Source organism: Trypanosoma equiperdum (assembly GCF_001457755.1).
Source record: "Trypanosoma equiperdum strain OVI genome assembly, contig: ctg_704, whole genome shotgun sequence".
Lineage (NCBI taxonomy): Eukaryota > Euglenozoa > Kinetoplastea > Trypanosomatida > Trypanosomatidae > Trypanosoma > Trypanosoma equiperdum.
Window position 1 is genome coordinate 18,431 of NW_027124648.1, and position 14,796 is coordinate 33,226.

The 14,796-nt window shown below is 48.3% G+C and overlaps 5 protein-coding genes across 5 annotated transcripts; all 5 read right to left on the minus strand.

Annotated features, from left to right (window-relative positions):
- Positions 1-753: 753 nt before the first annotated feature.
- Positions 754-1,728, minus strand: TEOVI_000328100 (uncharacterized protein; the record flags this gene model as incomplete). Its single annotated transcript, XM_067226212.1, has 1 exon — positions 754-1,728. The coding sequence occupies one exon, from the start codon at positions 1,726-1,728 to the stop codon at positions 754-756; it is 975 nt and encodes a 324-aa protein (XP_067082313.1).
- A 916-nt stretch (positions 1,729-2,644) lies between these two features.
- Positions 2,645-4,270, minus strand: TEOVI_000328200 (uncharacterized protein; the record flags this gene model as incomplete). Its single annotated transcript, XM_067226213.1, has 1 exon — positions 2,645-4,270. The coding sequence occupies one exon, from the start codon at positions 4,268-4,270 to the stop codon at positions 2,645-2,647; it is 1,626 nt and encodes a 541-aa protein (XP_067082314.1).
- An 864-nt stretch (positions 4,271-5,134) lies between these two features.
- On the minus strand, positions 5,135-7,276 carry TEOVI_000328300 (uncharacterized protein; the record flags this gene model as incomplete). Its single annotated transcript, XM_067226214.1, has 1 exon — positions 5,135-7,276. The coding sequence occupies one exon, from the start codon at positions 7,274-7,276 to the stop codon at positions 5,135-5,137; it is 2,142 nt and encodes a 713-aa protein (XP_067082315.1).
- Positions 7,277-7,794: 518 nt separating this feature from the next.
- Positions 7,795-8,511, minus strand: TEOVI_000328400 (uncharacterized protein; the record flags this gene model as incomplete). Its single annotated transcript, XM_067226215.1, has 1 exon — positions 7,795-8,511. The coding sequence occupies one exon, from the start codon at positions 8,509-8,511 to the stop codon at positions 7,795-7,797; it is 717 nt and encodes a 238-aa protein (XP_067082316.1).
- A 335-nt stretch (positions 8,512-8,846) lies between these two features.
- Positions 8,847-13,904, minus strand: TEOVI_000328500 (Sec8 exocyst complex component specific domain containing protein, putative; the record flags this gene model as incomplete). The annotated part of the gene is made up of 1 exon (XM_067226216.1): positions 8,847-13,904. One exon carries the CDS (start codon positions 13,902-13,904, stop codon positions 8,847-8,849), a length of 5,058 nt encoding a protein of 1,685 aa, XP_067082317.1.
- Between the last annotated feature and the right edge of the window lie 892 nt (positions 13,905-14,796).

Consider the following 14,796-nt stretch of genomic DNA (forward strand, 5'->3'; position numbering starts at 1 on the left):
GAATTCTCCCGAGCAATCAAAAACACATACATACGTACACATATTTAGTCCTTCCATATTTCTTTAAAATGGTTATGACCCTCATGAAACCCCAACAAAGGAATAAGCCTTCAACACAAACATACGAAATACTAATAGAAAACAAAATAATGCTTTTAATTTGGTAGAGAATTATCACAGAACTTCACCACAGCACCGCTATCACCCAAAACAAACAAATAAACAAAATGAAAACAAAAAGAAAATGGAAACAAGACGTCTTCCTCCTCCCCCTTTCACCTTTCCAGATTTTTCTGCTCCGCTCATATATGTATGCATGTGTATAAATATATATATATATATATATTCTTTTTCCCACCTTCAAGTGCATTACCCCTACGTTAACACAATGACAGACTCAAGTTTCCAGCTGCCGGTGACTCATTCCACAACTTTCGGATTCCTGTCGTCTGCCGCCCTCCCACACCTTACATTTCCAATGATGGATTTGCACCCTTTTTTTTTCCTTTATTTCTTCACCACCACCACCACCCATATTCACGCGGCTCAGCACACTTTTGCCACAAATAACCCCATTACCTTCCCCGCTGCACGGCGCAGATATGTCGCTAAACCTGTTTTTTTTCTTTTATTTTTGGTTTTCTTTTTGTTTTTCTAACGCCCCCATGCATACACATAGCGTTGCATTGATAACCGTCCAATATGATTCTCCCGAATTCTTTCCCATTACCGCCGTGGTAAAGCAAAAATATGCTACGTGGCCTTTGGTGCAGCACCATCGTTTCCATTAATATCTAAGTATTGTGTCGTCCTCATTTTTGTTCTGCAGTCCACAGGTCGCGGCATCCGTATCACAATCATTTGTTGTTGTTCCTTTTCCTCTCCTATTCTCTGCGGCCGTCTTTCTTGCTGTTGAGGGAGTGAGCGCGGTACTATTATAGTTGGGGCTACCGATACGCTGCTGATGGAGGGGAATTTGGTAAATGTGGGGTGTGATGTCTCCAGCTGAAGCAAATTTGCCTTTCGGTCTTCTGGAGGATGCATTACAATGGTACATGAGCGTGAGTCAAGTGAACTGGGCGTTGATGTCCGCATCACCTCTGTGCTCAACCTGCGCTGTGGCAGTGATATAACTACTGTGGGGGATGACATGTTTGATGGTGTCGTGGATATTATTGTCGTCGGTTGTACATCTTTTTGCACGGTTGTGACAAATGGTTGGGATATCCATTTTTCATTTAGTGGAAGCGACGGCTGCCGATGTCCCTGCTGCGGTTCCGGTTTTGTCGGCTCTGCTGTATTTACTACTGTGGACGCTTCCAAACGCTGCTTATTTACCCGCTTCTGCTCTTCATACTCACGTTCAAACCAACGCATAATCCAGCCATCTACATCAACCTCAGGCCGCTCCCGCAGTAAATCTCTTATCATGCTGTTCAGCAACAGCGGAAGCTGGTGTTTTGCAGCATAAGAGACTGGGTCATCCTTCTCAACATTACCTGCGCGGTAATGAACTACGTCAGCACCTACCGGCGTGGCGCTTACACTACAGCAATTACGCGTAGAACCGCGGCGATACGCCGGCTCCGACGTTTTTCTAACGTGTGGAGAATGCAGCGGCTGGAGGGAAGTGGTGGGTTGTAGTGGCGGCAAGTGATGTTGGTTAACCGGGCGACGTGGGGGCGGACGCGCGCGCGCATTTGGAGACACGCGTGTATTCACTACCATTCTCTACCTTTTTAACCTGAACTTCAGCGGATAACCGTCCTTCCTCTCCGCTATGTGGAGATATGGCGTCCCTTTATATTCGTCAAAGTTACCAGCCACACTGAATAAGTTTTCTGGAAACCCACCTCCTTGCTTGCTGAGCAGTTCACCTCAAATACGTCAACTTTCGCTCGCTGACACACAAATAAAGTTATATGTAATTGTGTAGACAGTGTCAACTTACCTCGGTGGATGCTCTTCTTGTGCCTTCACCTTTTGCTCCTCCCGTTGTTGTTGCTTTACTCCCCTCCACCCTTAACTAGCTGAAACCAAGTCGGACCGGGTTTCCTCAACAGAAGACAAGCAACCTCACCAACTAAGTATCACTCAAGTCAAACGACAACTTGCACACAGGTTCGGCGAGCCAAAAATCCTCTACTACTTTTTTCTTTTCTCAACAAAAACTACCTTGAGGTGCCCAAGCACCCTTCTATAGGATTCTGTTCAGACAATATGTTAAGAGAAGTGAAGATTTGACCCCTTTAAAAAAAAAAAATAGTGGAAGGGACATATATATATATATATATATATATATGCTCAGGCGCACCCTCACGGGTTGGATATAAATAACGGAGGAGATTGAGGGTTACTTCCTCCAAACTTTCTCACAGACGATAAATAACATATATATATATATATGTACGTGTGTCTGCGATGTGACAAACCTTCGTAACGGTGCGTGGACAGAACTTGCGGTCGAGTGGCCATAAACTTCCGGGTAACACCCCGCCCTCATAGGCACAAACGCCCCAACGAAAACAGGAAGAAACCACCTTCAAAAAAAATCCAGTGAACCCTAGCGGAAAGGCTGCTTATCCACATAGCAGCGATGAAATCAAAATGAATGAAACCGTCCAAAACATGGTGGACATATTCGCTAATGAACACCATACGTCACGTTCTGCAGCTGCTTTTGGTGGAGTGAATCAAAGACGCTTTTCTTGTTAGACCACATTTTCCCTCTCTTCTGCCGCACTTCCGCCAGTTTACTGGCCTTGTCGGAGTCGAGAACGCGGCGTTGTACCTGCCGACCAATAGGCTCCTGCTCACGATCAAACTCCGTGCCAGTGGTACCGACATTACGCGTTTGCTCTGTGCGACGGCCGAAGTTCTCCAGAAGGTAATCCAGCGTGCTTTCCTCGTTGGCCTCTCCGGCGAAGCGTGTGGCCCACACGCGGCGCTTCTTATCCAGTATAGCATCTTCTATGTGACGATACACAAGAAAGGCATCCTTACCCATAACATTTACTCGCTCCAAGTCCGTCAAGCATCGTGCGAGAGGCTTACCCCAATCTCTTTCTGTGCAAATTCGCTGCAGTTCTTGAAGGTAACACAACACCGCCGCCGTAATTACCTTGTCTGGGGTACGCATAAAATCTGAAAAGCCACACTTTTCCTCGTAAAAGGTCCGCACACGGGCGGCGTCATGGCGTGTGTTTTCCATCAACCGCAAGGCCTCCACTTTCTCATCGCAAACCTCCTGCACGGGCGCTAGCATCCCTCGCACTTCTCGCCATGAACTCAACTCCGATGCCGCCTTCATTCGTTCGGGGTTAGCGCTCAGATGAAACAGGGCCCTCAGATCCATAGGTGGGATCTCGGCTCCGTTGCCCAACATAACAGGCATATCAGCCTTTTCCATTAAATCGCGATATAACCGCACCGCCTCCTGGTGTGGAACATCATCAAGTGTCAAGGCACCATGGGATGGGGCTCGGAAGACGCCCTCGAAGGGTCTCAGGTCGGGGTCGATAAAAGCACCGTACCGCTCCTTTATTTGCTCGTGTGTGTTGAAGGGCGCTATATCAACTTCCGTCACCTCCACGCCGTCCGGGTCCACGTAGGGGTTATGAGCGAATCGAGGTAAGTGGTCGGTTCTGGCGCCGTCAATAAACCCAACAGGACCCCAACGGTCCCACACATAATTGGGTTCAAGGCCAAGTTCCTTACGGCGTACCGCCCGTTCCAGGTCCATAAGCGCATCACGCATAGCCTGAGAAAATACAAGTGTCCCTACCTGAAGGCCGCGGTCATGCCAGCACTGCGCGCGAAGCGTTGTTTTGTTGTAAAAAGGTTTTGTAATCCCAATGCACCTCCAGTACCGGCTCTCCCTAGTCCAGTGAACGGCAGACTCCAAAAATTCCGCATCATACAGGTGCGGAGCTCCTTTGATTGTTTCATCATGCAGAAGAATACCTATGAGTTCAGGCGTATCGAATGCAGTCCATATAAGTTTCGTTTCGAGGCTGTAGAAGTTGTGACTAATCCTTTGGTGCTCCATATCAAACTTCTTCGGTGTATAAGGTTCGAACCACGCTTTCTGGGGCATGTATGTGCGATCTGACAGCTCTGTTCGATTTCGGTCAAGATATGAGCGAACCGCAATTCGTTTTCCCACGGTGTACTTCTTTGGCACGATGTGATAACTTCCTTTGCTGTAAGACACAGCACCGTCGGCAGTCGCTGAGCCGCCAGTCGTCATCAACCGCCTAGTGTACAACATGGAAACCCTGTGCTCAGGAGGGGATTATTGTTTTTGGGGTGACTGCAATGGAGATTGATGAGGAGTAAATACGACAAGGGGAAAGGTGAAGATAACAATAACGATACCAAATCGTGGCGATAATAATAGTTTATTAGTAAAAACATGGTTTTGACACTTACGCTGTTATTACCACATGTATGAAGTCCCAGATGCAAACCAACACACGAGCGTGTACAAAACATTATGCCACTCCCTTTGTTCACCGTTGTAATGAGCGGCAACAGCGGCAGTCATACTACAATAACTGAACTGTAGCCGAGATCACATAGCTTCATAGATTTGGAATTCACACAGAGACAAAAATAGCATGACGACCGGTCTGCGCATGCGCAACAAATAACAAATGGACACTACAAACCGGGCACCGGCCTGCCAGTCACCACATAAGGAAGGTTAACGCACAGCCCCTAAGGACCAACGAGATAACACGATCGTCTATATGCATACGATACACATTCGTGCAATCCACGCCTACATCTTGGTGAAAGGTGACGCATCATAATACCACATTGTTTTCGCACCTTCGACGAAACGGAAACGGCGAGAGTAAAATATTCTATTTAAATGTGGCAGGAAGCGCTTCCCGGTCACCACCACCGCGGGGTAATGAAGCGGACAATATTCGAACACGTATGCTACCTCCTATTGTATTAACCCACACTGGTTTTGGCAGTTCGACTCAACGTAATGCATACCCTCTAAGTGCCCAATGTTTTATCCCTTCTTACGCACAGCGCCGCCTACTTGTTCATATTATCGCTTAAGTGACCCACAGCTCACCCTCAAATTACCAGCTCTTGCTAACAACCGACACAAGGATCCTTACTCATCATAAGGTAAATACTGCAGTAACTGTGACCCTTCTTTAGGTCCACTAAAAATGGATTCGATCATTTCATGAGTCGAGCGGTGTGGCAGAGGTCCCCCAGCACTCGTGGCCCCGTCATTACCGAAAACATTACTTATTAGGTCCAGGAAACTGACATCCCCGTCATTTATTCGTGAAGGCGACTCAACCTTCCCTATACGACTTCGTTCATCAACAGAATGTGGGAACTGTGATGGAGACGGTGATACCTCTTTAATGAGTTGACTGTTCAGCCCCTTTTCAAAGCGTATGGCATGGCAACGCCCTACCAAGCACACTACGAACCACTCGAGGAACTTTGTGCAGCTGGACGAAGGGTCACCTAATTTGTGTAGCTTGCACGCCAAACGCAACGCAGAGGTAATTACAGCATCTGAAGCCACCCTCACATTGCCGAGTAGCAACTTCTGGAAGGGCCGAACAACCGGATGCCTCTCACCGAAACGTTCCACAAGAATAGGGTTAACACTGAATGTCTTGTGAACTCTTAGACGTTGGCAAACCAGAGAGCGGGGATCAATGACCAAAACGATGTTTTCAACAGTAAAAGGTGAACAAAGAAGCCGTTCGAACCGCCGCGGGTTGTAATCTTCCATCAGCCACTGCACAGGTAACGAAGAGTGAGCACATGACTCTACACGACCCGCAAATGGTGTCATGTCAGGTGTCGTAGTTGATGCGATGACGCGGCGATCACGCATGAAAAAAGCGGCCAATATCATAAGGCATTTTGCTATTTCAGGGTCTGTGCAGAAAATTACAACACGACCCACGCGAGATAGCGAAAGAGGGCACGACAGCGCTGATGTACCGCTCGTAGCAGACTCCGTGGCATGGGGAGATGAATTCCGCTCTTCCGTAACAGCCGCTTGCGATTCGGAAATATCAGCGTTCGGCTCGGACTTCCAGACATCTGATTCACCTCCACCTGGCTCATGTTCATCCGAATTGGTCCCCCCACTAACGTTACGCAAACTCTCGTGCGCTTCCTTTTCCCGTTGCCGTTCTTCCTCCTCCATAAACCGCCAGTAGTCAGCGTAAATGTCGTCGGCGTCACATTTGAAACCCGCTGCCTTCCCAACAGATCTTCCGTCAGAAAGATTCAGTTGTTGCCCTTTCTGTTGTTGCGCCTCAGCGATACCGTTACAAACACATATGCCGGTACCATTTCGATAAGAAAGACCGTAACCCTCCCAACATGACACGGATAGAAAACCTGCCACGACCCGGCTCGTGAACCGTTCATTAATCCCACGAAGTTTGCGGAGAGCTTCGTACACAAGCACATTTGGATTACTTGAGAAAACTCCCGAGTTGCGCACTGGAGAAACCGCAGGATCATGAGAGGAAGATTGCAGACGCTCGGAGGCGCTTGAAGCTACCGTCACGGATGCACCGCTGTAGAGCCGCGGAATTGGTGAAGTGTACGTTAAAGCGTTGGCCAGAATAGCCCCAACGACGCTGTACGTCTCCAGCGCCCTGTCATGCTGCTCAAGCTCAGCCACCAGTTCCTTAAACGCTGCCGTACGTGACAACTTTAAGAAAAACCTTTGTGTGGCCCACATGGCAAAATCAAGAGAGACATGCAAGGCGTAACGCAGAACGCTATCGAAGTTTTGTAGCAACGTATCATAATGAGGTGTGTTGGGTGGACAAGTGATTACTACCGCAACAGCGGTATGCTTCGCCTGAATTGTTCGTAGTTCCCCATTTTCCGAAACCACGAGGGCGACAAAGGTGGAAGCGATTTTAATGCGGTGGTACCGCAGCACACCGCGCTTACGCACCTGCTCGAACCGTGCGCTATATGACGGCCCACTTCGAACCTCCATGTTTTTACAACCGAAACCACGCGGAAACGCAAGTTGTTGAAGCTTTTGTTGCGCTACTTCTCTTGCGGGTCCAATATAAACTACATTACCATCACAGTACGGTGGGGCTTCTCGAAGCAGCGGTATGCGATTAGAGCAAAATATCGGTTCGCAGTTGCATGGAAACACACTAAAGTACATAGTGACGGTAGATTCCGCTAGCGCATCCGTGACAATATGGCGCGTGGGTGTCACACAGACGCTATCAGGGGGGTTTCTGGACATCTAAAGTCGTCAGGTGCACGCCACCCTTCATCCAATAGTAAACTACACTGGAATGGAACGCTACACAAGCAGGGGGAGCAAAATAATTATAATAATTGAAAAGTTAAGTGACAATACGGTTGCAGTTGGGGTCGTGATTCCCAATCTGCACGCAGTCAACCGAGAAACTCGGTAACAGTCAAAAATAATAATAATAATAATAAATACAAGTAGAAACCAAGCAAACAAACTCGGACGTGGACAACACATTATAAGAAGTTTCATACCATTCACCGCACCGCGGCAGCAACAGAAGAAAATAAAGGCGATACGCTGTCAACGGCGGTGCTAAATGTCTGAAGTAGAATATGACAAATTTGAATAAGTTGATAGAGGGGGGAAGCGACAAAAATAAACAATGAAAAGAAATGTTAAAACAAAGTAACAAGTAAATCTGCACAACTTCAATATGGGCTCTGCATCTGTTTCTGTAATTCTGGCACTAATGAGCAAACAAACGTACGCAAGTGAAGGTAAAATCATTTCTGCAGCGACACGCGAAGCTGTGCCGCCTCAATGTCGAACGGTTCCTTCTCCGCAGCGCCCATTGCCTTCCAAGCATTAAAAACGGCGGCTCTGTTACTTTTGTGTAGTTCATTATTCCGCTTACAAAATAGCTGATATGCAGTTGGGGTATTTGCGCGTTGTTTGGACTTTTTAGATGCTTTATTTGCTTTCCCGTCAGGGACTGCGCCCACCGGGGCACCGGGGGGTTGAATTTTCCCTTTTGAAGAACCACTGATAGATGAATGGTTACTGTTGTTCACCTGCGTAGGGTTACCAGCGTGCTTTTGGCGAGCTATACTCAAATCCCCACCACTAGCAGCCTGAAGGTCAACCCCTTTTCTACCTTCCCTGGCGGCCTCTTCATATCGACGGCGGACCGGCGTGTCTGCTGAAAGCCACATCTCAGCAAGGACCCGCTTTCTTCCGCCTGCAGCCCACGTGATGTCAGTTTCTCCCTCAATGCGATTAGCCGCTAATGCTTCTTCTTGTACTGCGGTATCTTGACAGAAAAGTTCAAAAGCTGTTGTCGGTGTGGGCGATTCGGTTACCGCTACGGAAACACTTGTGGCAGTGATGGGTGCAACTCCCGTAATTGGTGCGACACGCCCATCTGTGAAGGTGAAGCACCTGCCACCACACCCTGGACAACATGCGATTCGTTGACTACAAGAACCACACTGTAGAAGCATCACAAGCTCGTGGTAAATTTCCTCCTGTGGCCTCCTTCGAATGCTATAATGCAGGAAACGAAGAAAATATATCAATGCATCGAAGGATTAAAAAAAAAAAGATATACACGATAAAAACAGCGTCACGAATGTTGCAACGGTTACCTGAAACGAACGATCACGAGTAAGAGCAAATACAAATAGAAGTTTAAATGGTGGTGCAACGAAGAAAATGAACCTGCAATTGAGAAAGGGGTAAGCGAAGCAAGTCAAAACAAAACGCACATTTATTTGTACAGAAGCAATATACGTGTGGGAAAAGATTTATTTTTTTTTCTTTGTTACGCTAAGAAACTTTACAAACTACTATCATCATCGTCATTATCGGCATCATCCGACTCTTCATACTCATCGCTCTCTTCATATTCTTCGTATTCCTCTTCATATTCCTCTTCTTCATCCCCCTCTTCCGACCCGCTACTGTGCGATTCCGTCACTTCCCTTGCGTAGCCTGGAGAGCTTGGCATCTTGAGATCAGAGTTTACTAAACTGGGATCTATTATACCACCAGAGTTGGGGTCGACATGCTTCAACGTGCCCTTATTGTTAGCAGATCTTCGTTGTGGCGATGACGGGGATTTTGCGTTATCCAACTCCCCCGGTTCCTCATGCGCGGCAGCGTCTGAGCCTGATACGGGAAAGTGACCTTTACACCCTGTTGATGAACCCCTGGCGACCGGGGGCAACTTTCTATTCGGCGTAATGGCGGGAGAAGTCGTGAGTGGTGAAATCATATCATACTGTTCCCGCTCCAGTCCAGCATGTAATAATTTTATCTTTTCAGCCACGCTGCTAGCAGTCGCATCACCTTTCAAAACAAGCCGCACAAGCTCCTCCATCTCTCGTACCTCAAATATCTTGTAATCGCCACTGGCTATGAGGTCATCCGTCACATCCCCATTTGAAAGGTAACGCACAAATGTGGCTGGCCGCGCAAAATGAAACTTTACGGATTCGCGAACGTCATCATCTGTGGGAAGTACTAACTGCAGGGCAGCCTCCATCGCGAGCAGGTTCACTTGCAGACGGGAAACGCCAGTGGTTGAGATAACCTTGTCTCTCAGTTGACTAATCTCCAACATGAAGAGATCGCTCAGCGGCTTTGCCACAGTTAGACACACAAATTTCACCCTCTTTGAAGGGAGATAGGGTTTGAGTAGAGCAAAAAAGTTCGTCATCCGCCTATTGTATGCTTGAACAAAGGTATCGGGAGTCCCTGCACCAGCCACGATGTTGTACGAATGCTCACTCAACTGTGGAATAAACTGAAAGGCAGTAAATCGGGCCTCCACGAGCAAATGAAACAAACACGCCTGCGAAATTGTATACAGCTGATCCACAAAATTCCCGAGGTGCTGCCAACCTTCCGTACCCTCTTGCATTGGCGTTACACCCTTGCGTGGTGGTCGCCGGCGCTCCCGAAACGCAGCACCAGGTACTAACTTATCTCCATCACTGTGCTGACACCAACCCTCTGGCCCGAAAGCACGAAGTAGCAGCCCGCATAGCCATTCTGTGGAGTGACAAAAAAGTGCAAGCGCCACAACAATGCCGTCACCCTGCAGCGCCAAATCTGCAGCGGTCACATCTTCGCACTGTATCCCATTTGCTGCTCCTCTAGGAGAAATCGGACTGACGAGACTTCCGTTACTGCGAAAAACCTCATTCCTCCTCTCACTCCTCTCATGTTGTTTCTCCCTTTTGACCCTCACATGGTTAAAAAGTTCCTGCATTTCCTCTGGCACAACAACTTCAACGTCACCGTCCGCACCGGCACGTGTGCGCCTCGCGTTGATGTACCGATAGAACCGGAAGAGACCCATATCAATCGCTTCGTACGAATCCCCCCGCCTCGTTTCATCACAGAGCGCATCCCAACGAGCTGTGTGGGTGCCATGGAAAGCGTCGTCAAAATCAGAGTTTAGCAGGCAGTGAGATAAGGAACCGCGCGTAATGAGTTGCACTTTCCTTTTCAGAAACGAATTGAGTTCAATCAATAAAGGTTGTACAAGAAACTGCTGTATCTTATCCACTAATACACTGGGTAGTACACGGCAGATGCGTGACAACTTCTGCACCACCTGACCCACATAGTGCACACACGTCAGCACGGGATGAATCGCATTACCATTACAACCGTTGTCTCCGGGAGTAACTGTTGGCCACCTCATATACTCTTGCTGAGTCTTCAAGTGGTGCATATATTGTCTTGTAGACGTTGCAAAAGACGAATTCGCCCTAGTTCCGCCTGCATCCCCTGGGCCTCCCATTGATTCTGTTCCATCATGCACGCCTTGTGGTTCTGGCATTTCTGCTAAGAACTTCCCCAGTTGCATCATGTGAAAGGCACGAAGGCACGGTGAATACGTTCGTTCTAAAAAATCCTGGAAAAAATTTGTCATCTCAACGACAGGAACAGTAGCAAAATAGAGTTTGTAGGACTTCCACCGCTTGAAAAAGTGACCCGTACAGTCATAGCACGCCAAAATATTCATTGGTGTAAACATGAACCAATTTCGTAGTCTCGCTGCCGACTTGAGAGGTGCGGCAGCTCCCTGCACCTCGCCAAATGATGAAATAATCCTCGTACCAGCCCCTGAGTGCAAATGTTTCTTGTCTTTTGCACGAACTTGCTCAACTGAAGAGGCATTTACCGTGGAGACGATGCTGAAGGACACGCCACCAATTTGCTCTATTGCAGAAAGCAGGCCCGAGGAGCCATGAGATGATAGCATTTTGTCTAGAGAGGTAAATGTTTCGTTAGTGTGACTGCCGCCAATGCTATCAATTTGCCACCAGCTGCGGGAGGTTGTCCTCCGATGCTTCAGGTTTTGTTTAGATAAATTCACGGCGGTCGCGTCGCTCTTACTGCTGGTGGCCGCATCATTGGAACAAATAAGTTTGAAGACGAGCTCAACAGTATAACTTAGTTGGGATGATAAGGCACACAAGTCCCAATCGAGGTAGATTTCCCTCATATACGAACGAAATGAGTCTTGCACTGCACTGCTTATGGCCTTGCTCAGACGCTCACAACACGCTGGCACTTCTTCACTGCCATCTGGAAATTCCTCCACGGCCAAGAAGGCTGCCGCATTTAGTGAAGTCAGCACGTCGCCCAAGCAAACGGCATTGTTACTCTCACACCTGATGGATCCATCATCTACACTTCCTTGCCTTAGAGAGCCTTTTTTTGACGTTGGTGCGTCGTGCGATGATGAACCCTTCAGCGCCTTGTCGACGTCAAACTTGGCCATAAGTCGCTTTAGAGCCGCTAACCTCCGGCTCTCTGGGGTTTCGCTGCTAACTGAATCCTCACTATGCCGTGAAATGGCTTCAGCAAGGGTACGTACTACTATATCACGCAGTTCATTCTTTGTGCGCAGCGGCGATTGAGTGACGTCCCACTCATGACAAGAAAAGTTATCGTCAAAAACCTCAGATCGTGGCGGTACGTCGGTAAGGAACGGAAAATAGGCCAAGAGTACGACCCTAACAAGGTAGTCTGCATTACGCACGACCCTCTCAAGTTCCGTAAAAAGAGCGTTGAGTAAGGGGCAGAGGTCCCGCTGTTGAATAAGGGCGACCGCTTCATCATGTGAAACAGTACACGACGCAACATCTCGTCCTTGAAGTTCTAAAATCCGAACGGTGGAGCCCATATCGTCATTGTTGCCAACACATTTTGATGACTCAGCGTCTCGCCTCCATGTGTCGTAAAGTGAAAGAAAATTTGCCACGCATTGCTCAATACTACGCGTGGCACCAGAACGAAAAGCCTCGCAACACTGATCGAGTTTCCCAAGCTCCTTCAGCGTCTTAACACACAACGGAATGAAATGCAAGTGGTTTTTCACCATACCCTCATCGCACGGATCGTCTACAATACCGTCTAGGGAAACAAAGTCACTATCGCCATTCTTGCCGCCACCGCCAGTGAAACACTGCGAGGACAGGGCCCCACATGTATCACCCATAAAACTAAGAGTCCCTGCGACATTTTCTAGCGCTCCGTCTGCCACCATGCGGCCCATTAGCTGCTTGTCTGCTTCGCTAAAGCGGTCCTTGTCAAACACGCACCCCATCAAACCATCTAAAACATTCTTGTGCAATGTTTCGAGCGTGTGATTGGCAAAATCCCGCATACTCTGTGTGGCGCGTATGTTCACCATGTCGGGTGACTCCAACCTTGCCTTTTGCTGACGCAGCAACCGCACCGCAGCAAGGTAATGGCGTGACGCCACGAGTTGTTTTATCTCCCTCTCAGAAGCGAGTGCGGCCTCCATGCGCTTTAGTGACTCCTCCATAAGAAGTGCCTTCGCTGCGCGCATGCGAAGAACTTGCAACTGCTCGGCGCGGTTCTCGAGGGAACTTGTCGCCATGCCTAGTCTCTGCTTCAATAACCCAAGCACTTCGTTACTATCCGAAACTGCCAATACGATATCAGAAAATCGGCCAATAGCCTTATTGAACACATCCTTGTGCGACTGAATGTGCAACCCCAGCATATCGTCCAGTCGATTTTGTAATCCACACAGAGGTGCGATCCGCTCATCTATTTGCGCACCGGAGCACTCCGTTCCATCCTCCTTCACAACAATTTGTAGTACGTGCTTCGTAGGAGTGAAATCAGTTGCGCGGAGGTCAGGATCCGCCTCTGCCAGTAAGGCTTCTGTTGCACGGTGGAGATTGCGATCCGCACAACCTAATAATGGGTCTCCCCCGGTAGCATCTTCATCGAAATCCCCACTTTCACTAATGATAGTCATTTCCCCATTGCATTCACCGGTGTTGATGGGAGGAGAACCCGAATGTCGAGGAAGCCTCCAGTTTGCAATGCTACTCGACGTAACCCTCCCTTCCACGCACCGAGTACTTGCAACGTGATGTGGCGTGTTTAAAGCCGAGTCAACACTTAACCTACTCATGCTACCCATTCCACTTCTCGTTGCAGCACCACTCACGCCTCGATTGGGATTCCTGCTGAAAATAAGCGAGCGATGGGGTCTCGTTGTGCTCTCGGTGGGGGCTAATTTGGGTCGCGCAAAGGAAATGGAGCAAGGCGATGTACCGTCTCGGCTCGACACGTCATCATCTGGTGTCTCATCCCGACCTTCCTGCCTTGACCACATTTTGCCTTTGGCGTTACTCCGCAGAAATGCCCCTGCTCCATCCATGGCACTTCGGTCCCTTCTAAATGTATTGTTATTTCCCAAGGCCGATGTGTCCGCGTTATCATCCGCACTGTCGGTGAAGTTTCTATTGTTGTTATTAGCTGAAGAGAGTGACACAAGTGAGGCGTTCGCACTTACGTTTCCCCTCGGAGGGCTATTGCTATTGTACCGCCATGCCATTCTCACCGTCAAAAGCACACCACGCCTTGACGGAGAGAAGCCGTTTCGTCTGCGGTTATCCTTTCACTTTTCCAAAATAACAACAAAACCGTTTTTGTACACCTGTGAAGTCATGCACTCATCAACAATGTGTAAGTAAGGCAATGGAATTAACACCGCCATTACATTTCAACGAAAAAGAGGAGAGAGAGAGAAGAAACAGCAAGAGGAAATCGAAAAGAATATTGATACCAAAACAGATAACCAAGGATGGAAATGTGCTAACGGATCACAAAAAAAAAGGGATAGTAATAATGAGGTAAAATTCTATTAACTCCATTTACGAAGAAAGTAAAAGTAATGAGGAAAAAGAAAACAAAGGGAAAAAGAGTCAATGACACCGCCAGCTCGTCCCCCTTCCCTCTCACCCGTCTTGTCTCCTCCATCACCGTTTCCCCCCTCCCCAAAAAAATTCAAACATAATCCATACCAACATGGAAAGGAAAGGAGTGTGACTAAAGAAGAAGAAAAGAGGAAAAAGGTAGAGAGAAATGCCAGTGTGGGATGCCAGTTTACGCCCCATCACTCACTCCCCTAACACACAAAAGAGCACCCGCACCTAATTCTTGGAGAATTTCTTCCCCATTTTATCGGCGGCGGACTTGGAGACGACCTGCAGCACGTTATAGCGGATTGTTTTGCTCAACGGGCGGCATTGTCCAACCACCACCTCATCACCAGGCTTCGGATCGAAGCAGGGGCTGCAGTGGACGGTAATATTGCGGTGGCGCTTCTGGTAACGCTGGTACTTACGGATGAAGTGCAGGTAGTTACGGCGGATGACAATGGAACGGCGCATCTTTGTGGAGTGCACTACGCCACGGAGGATACGGCCACGAATGGACACATTGCT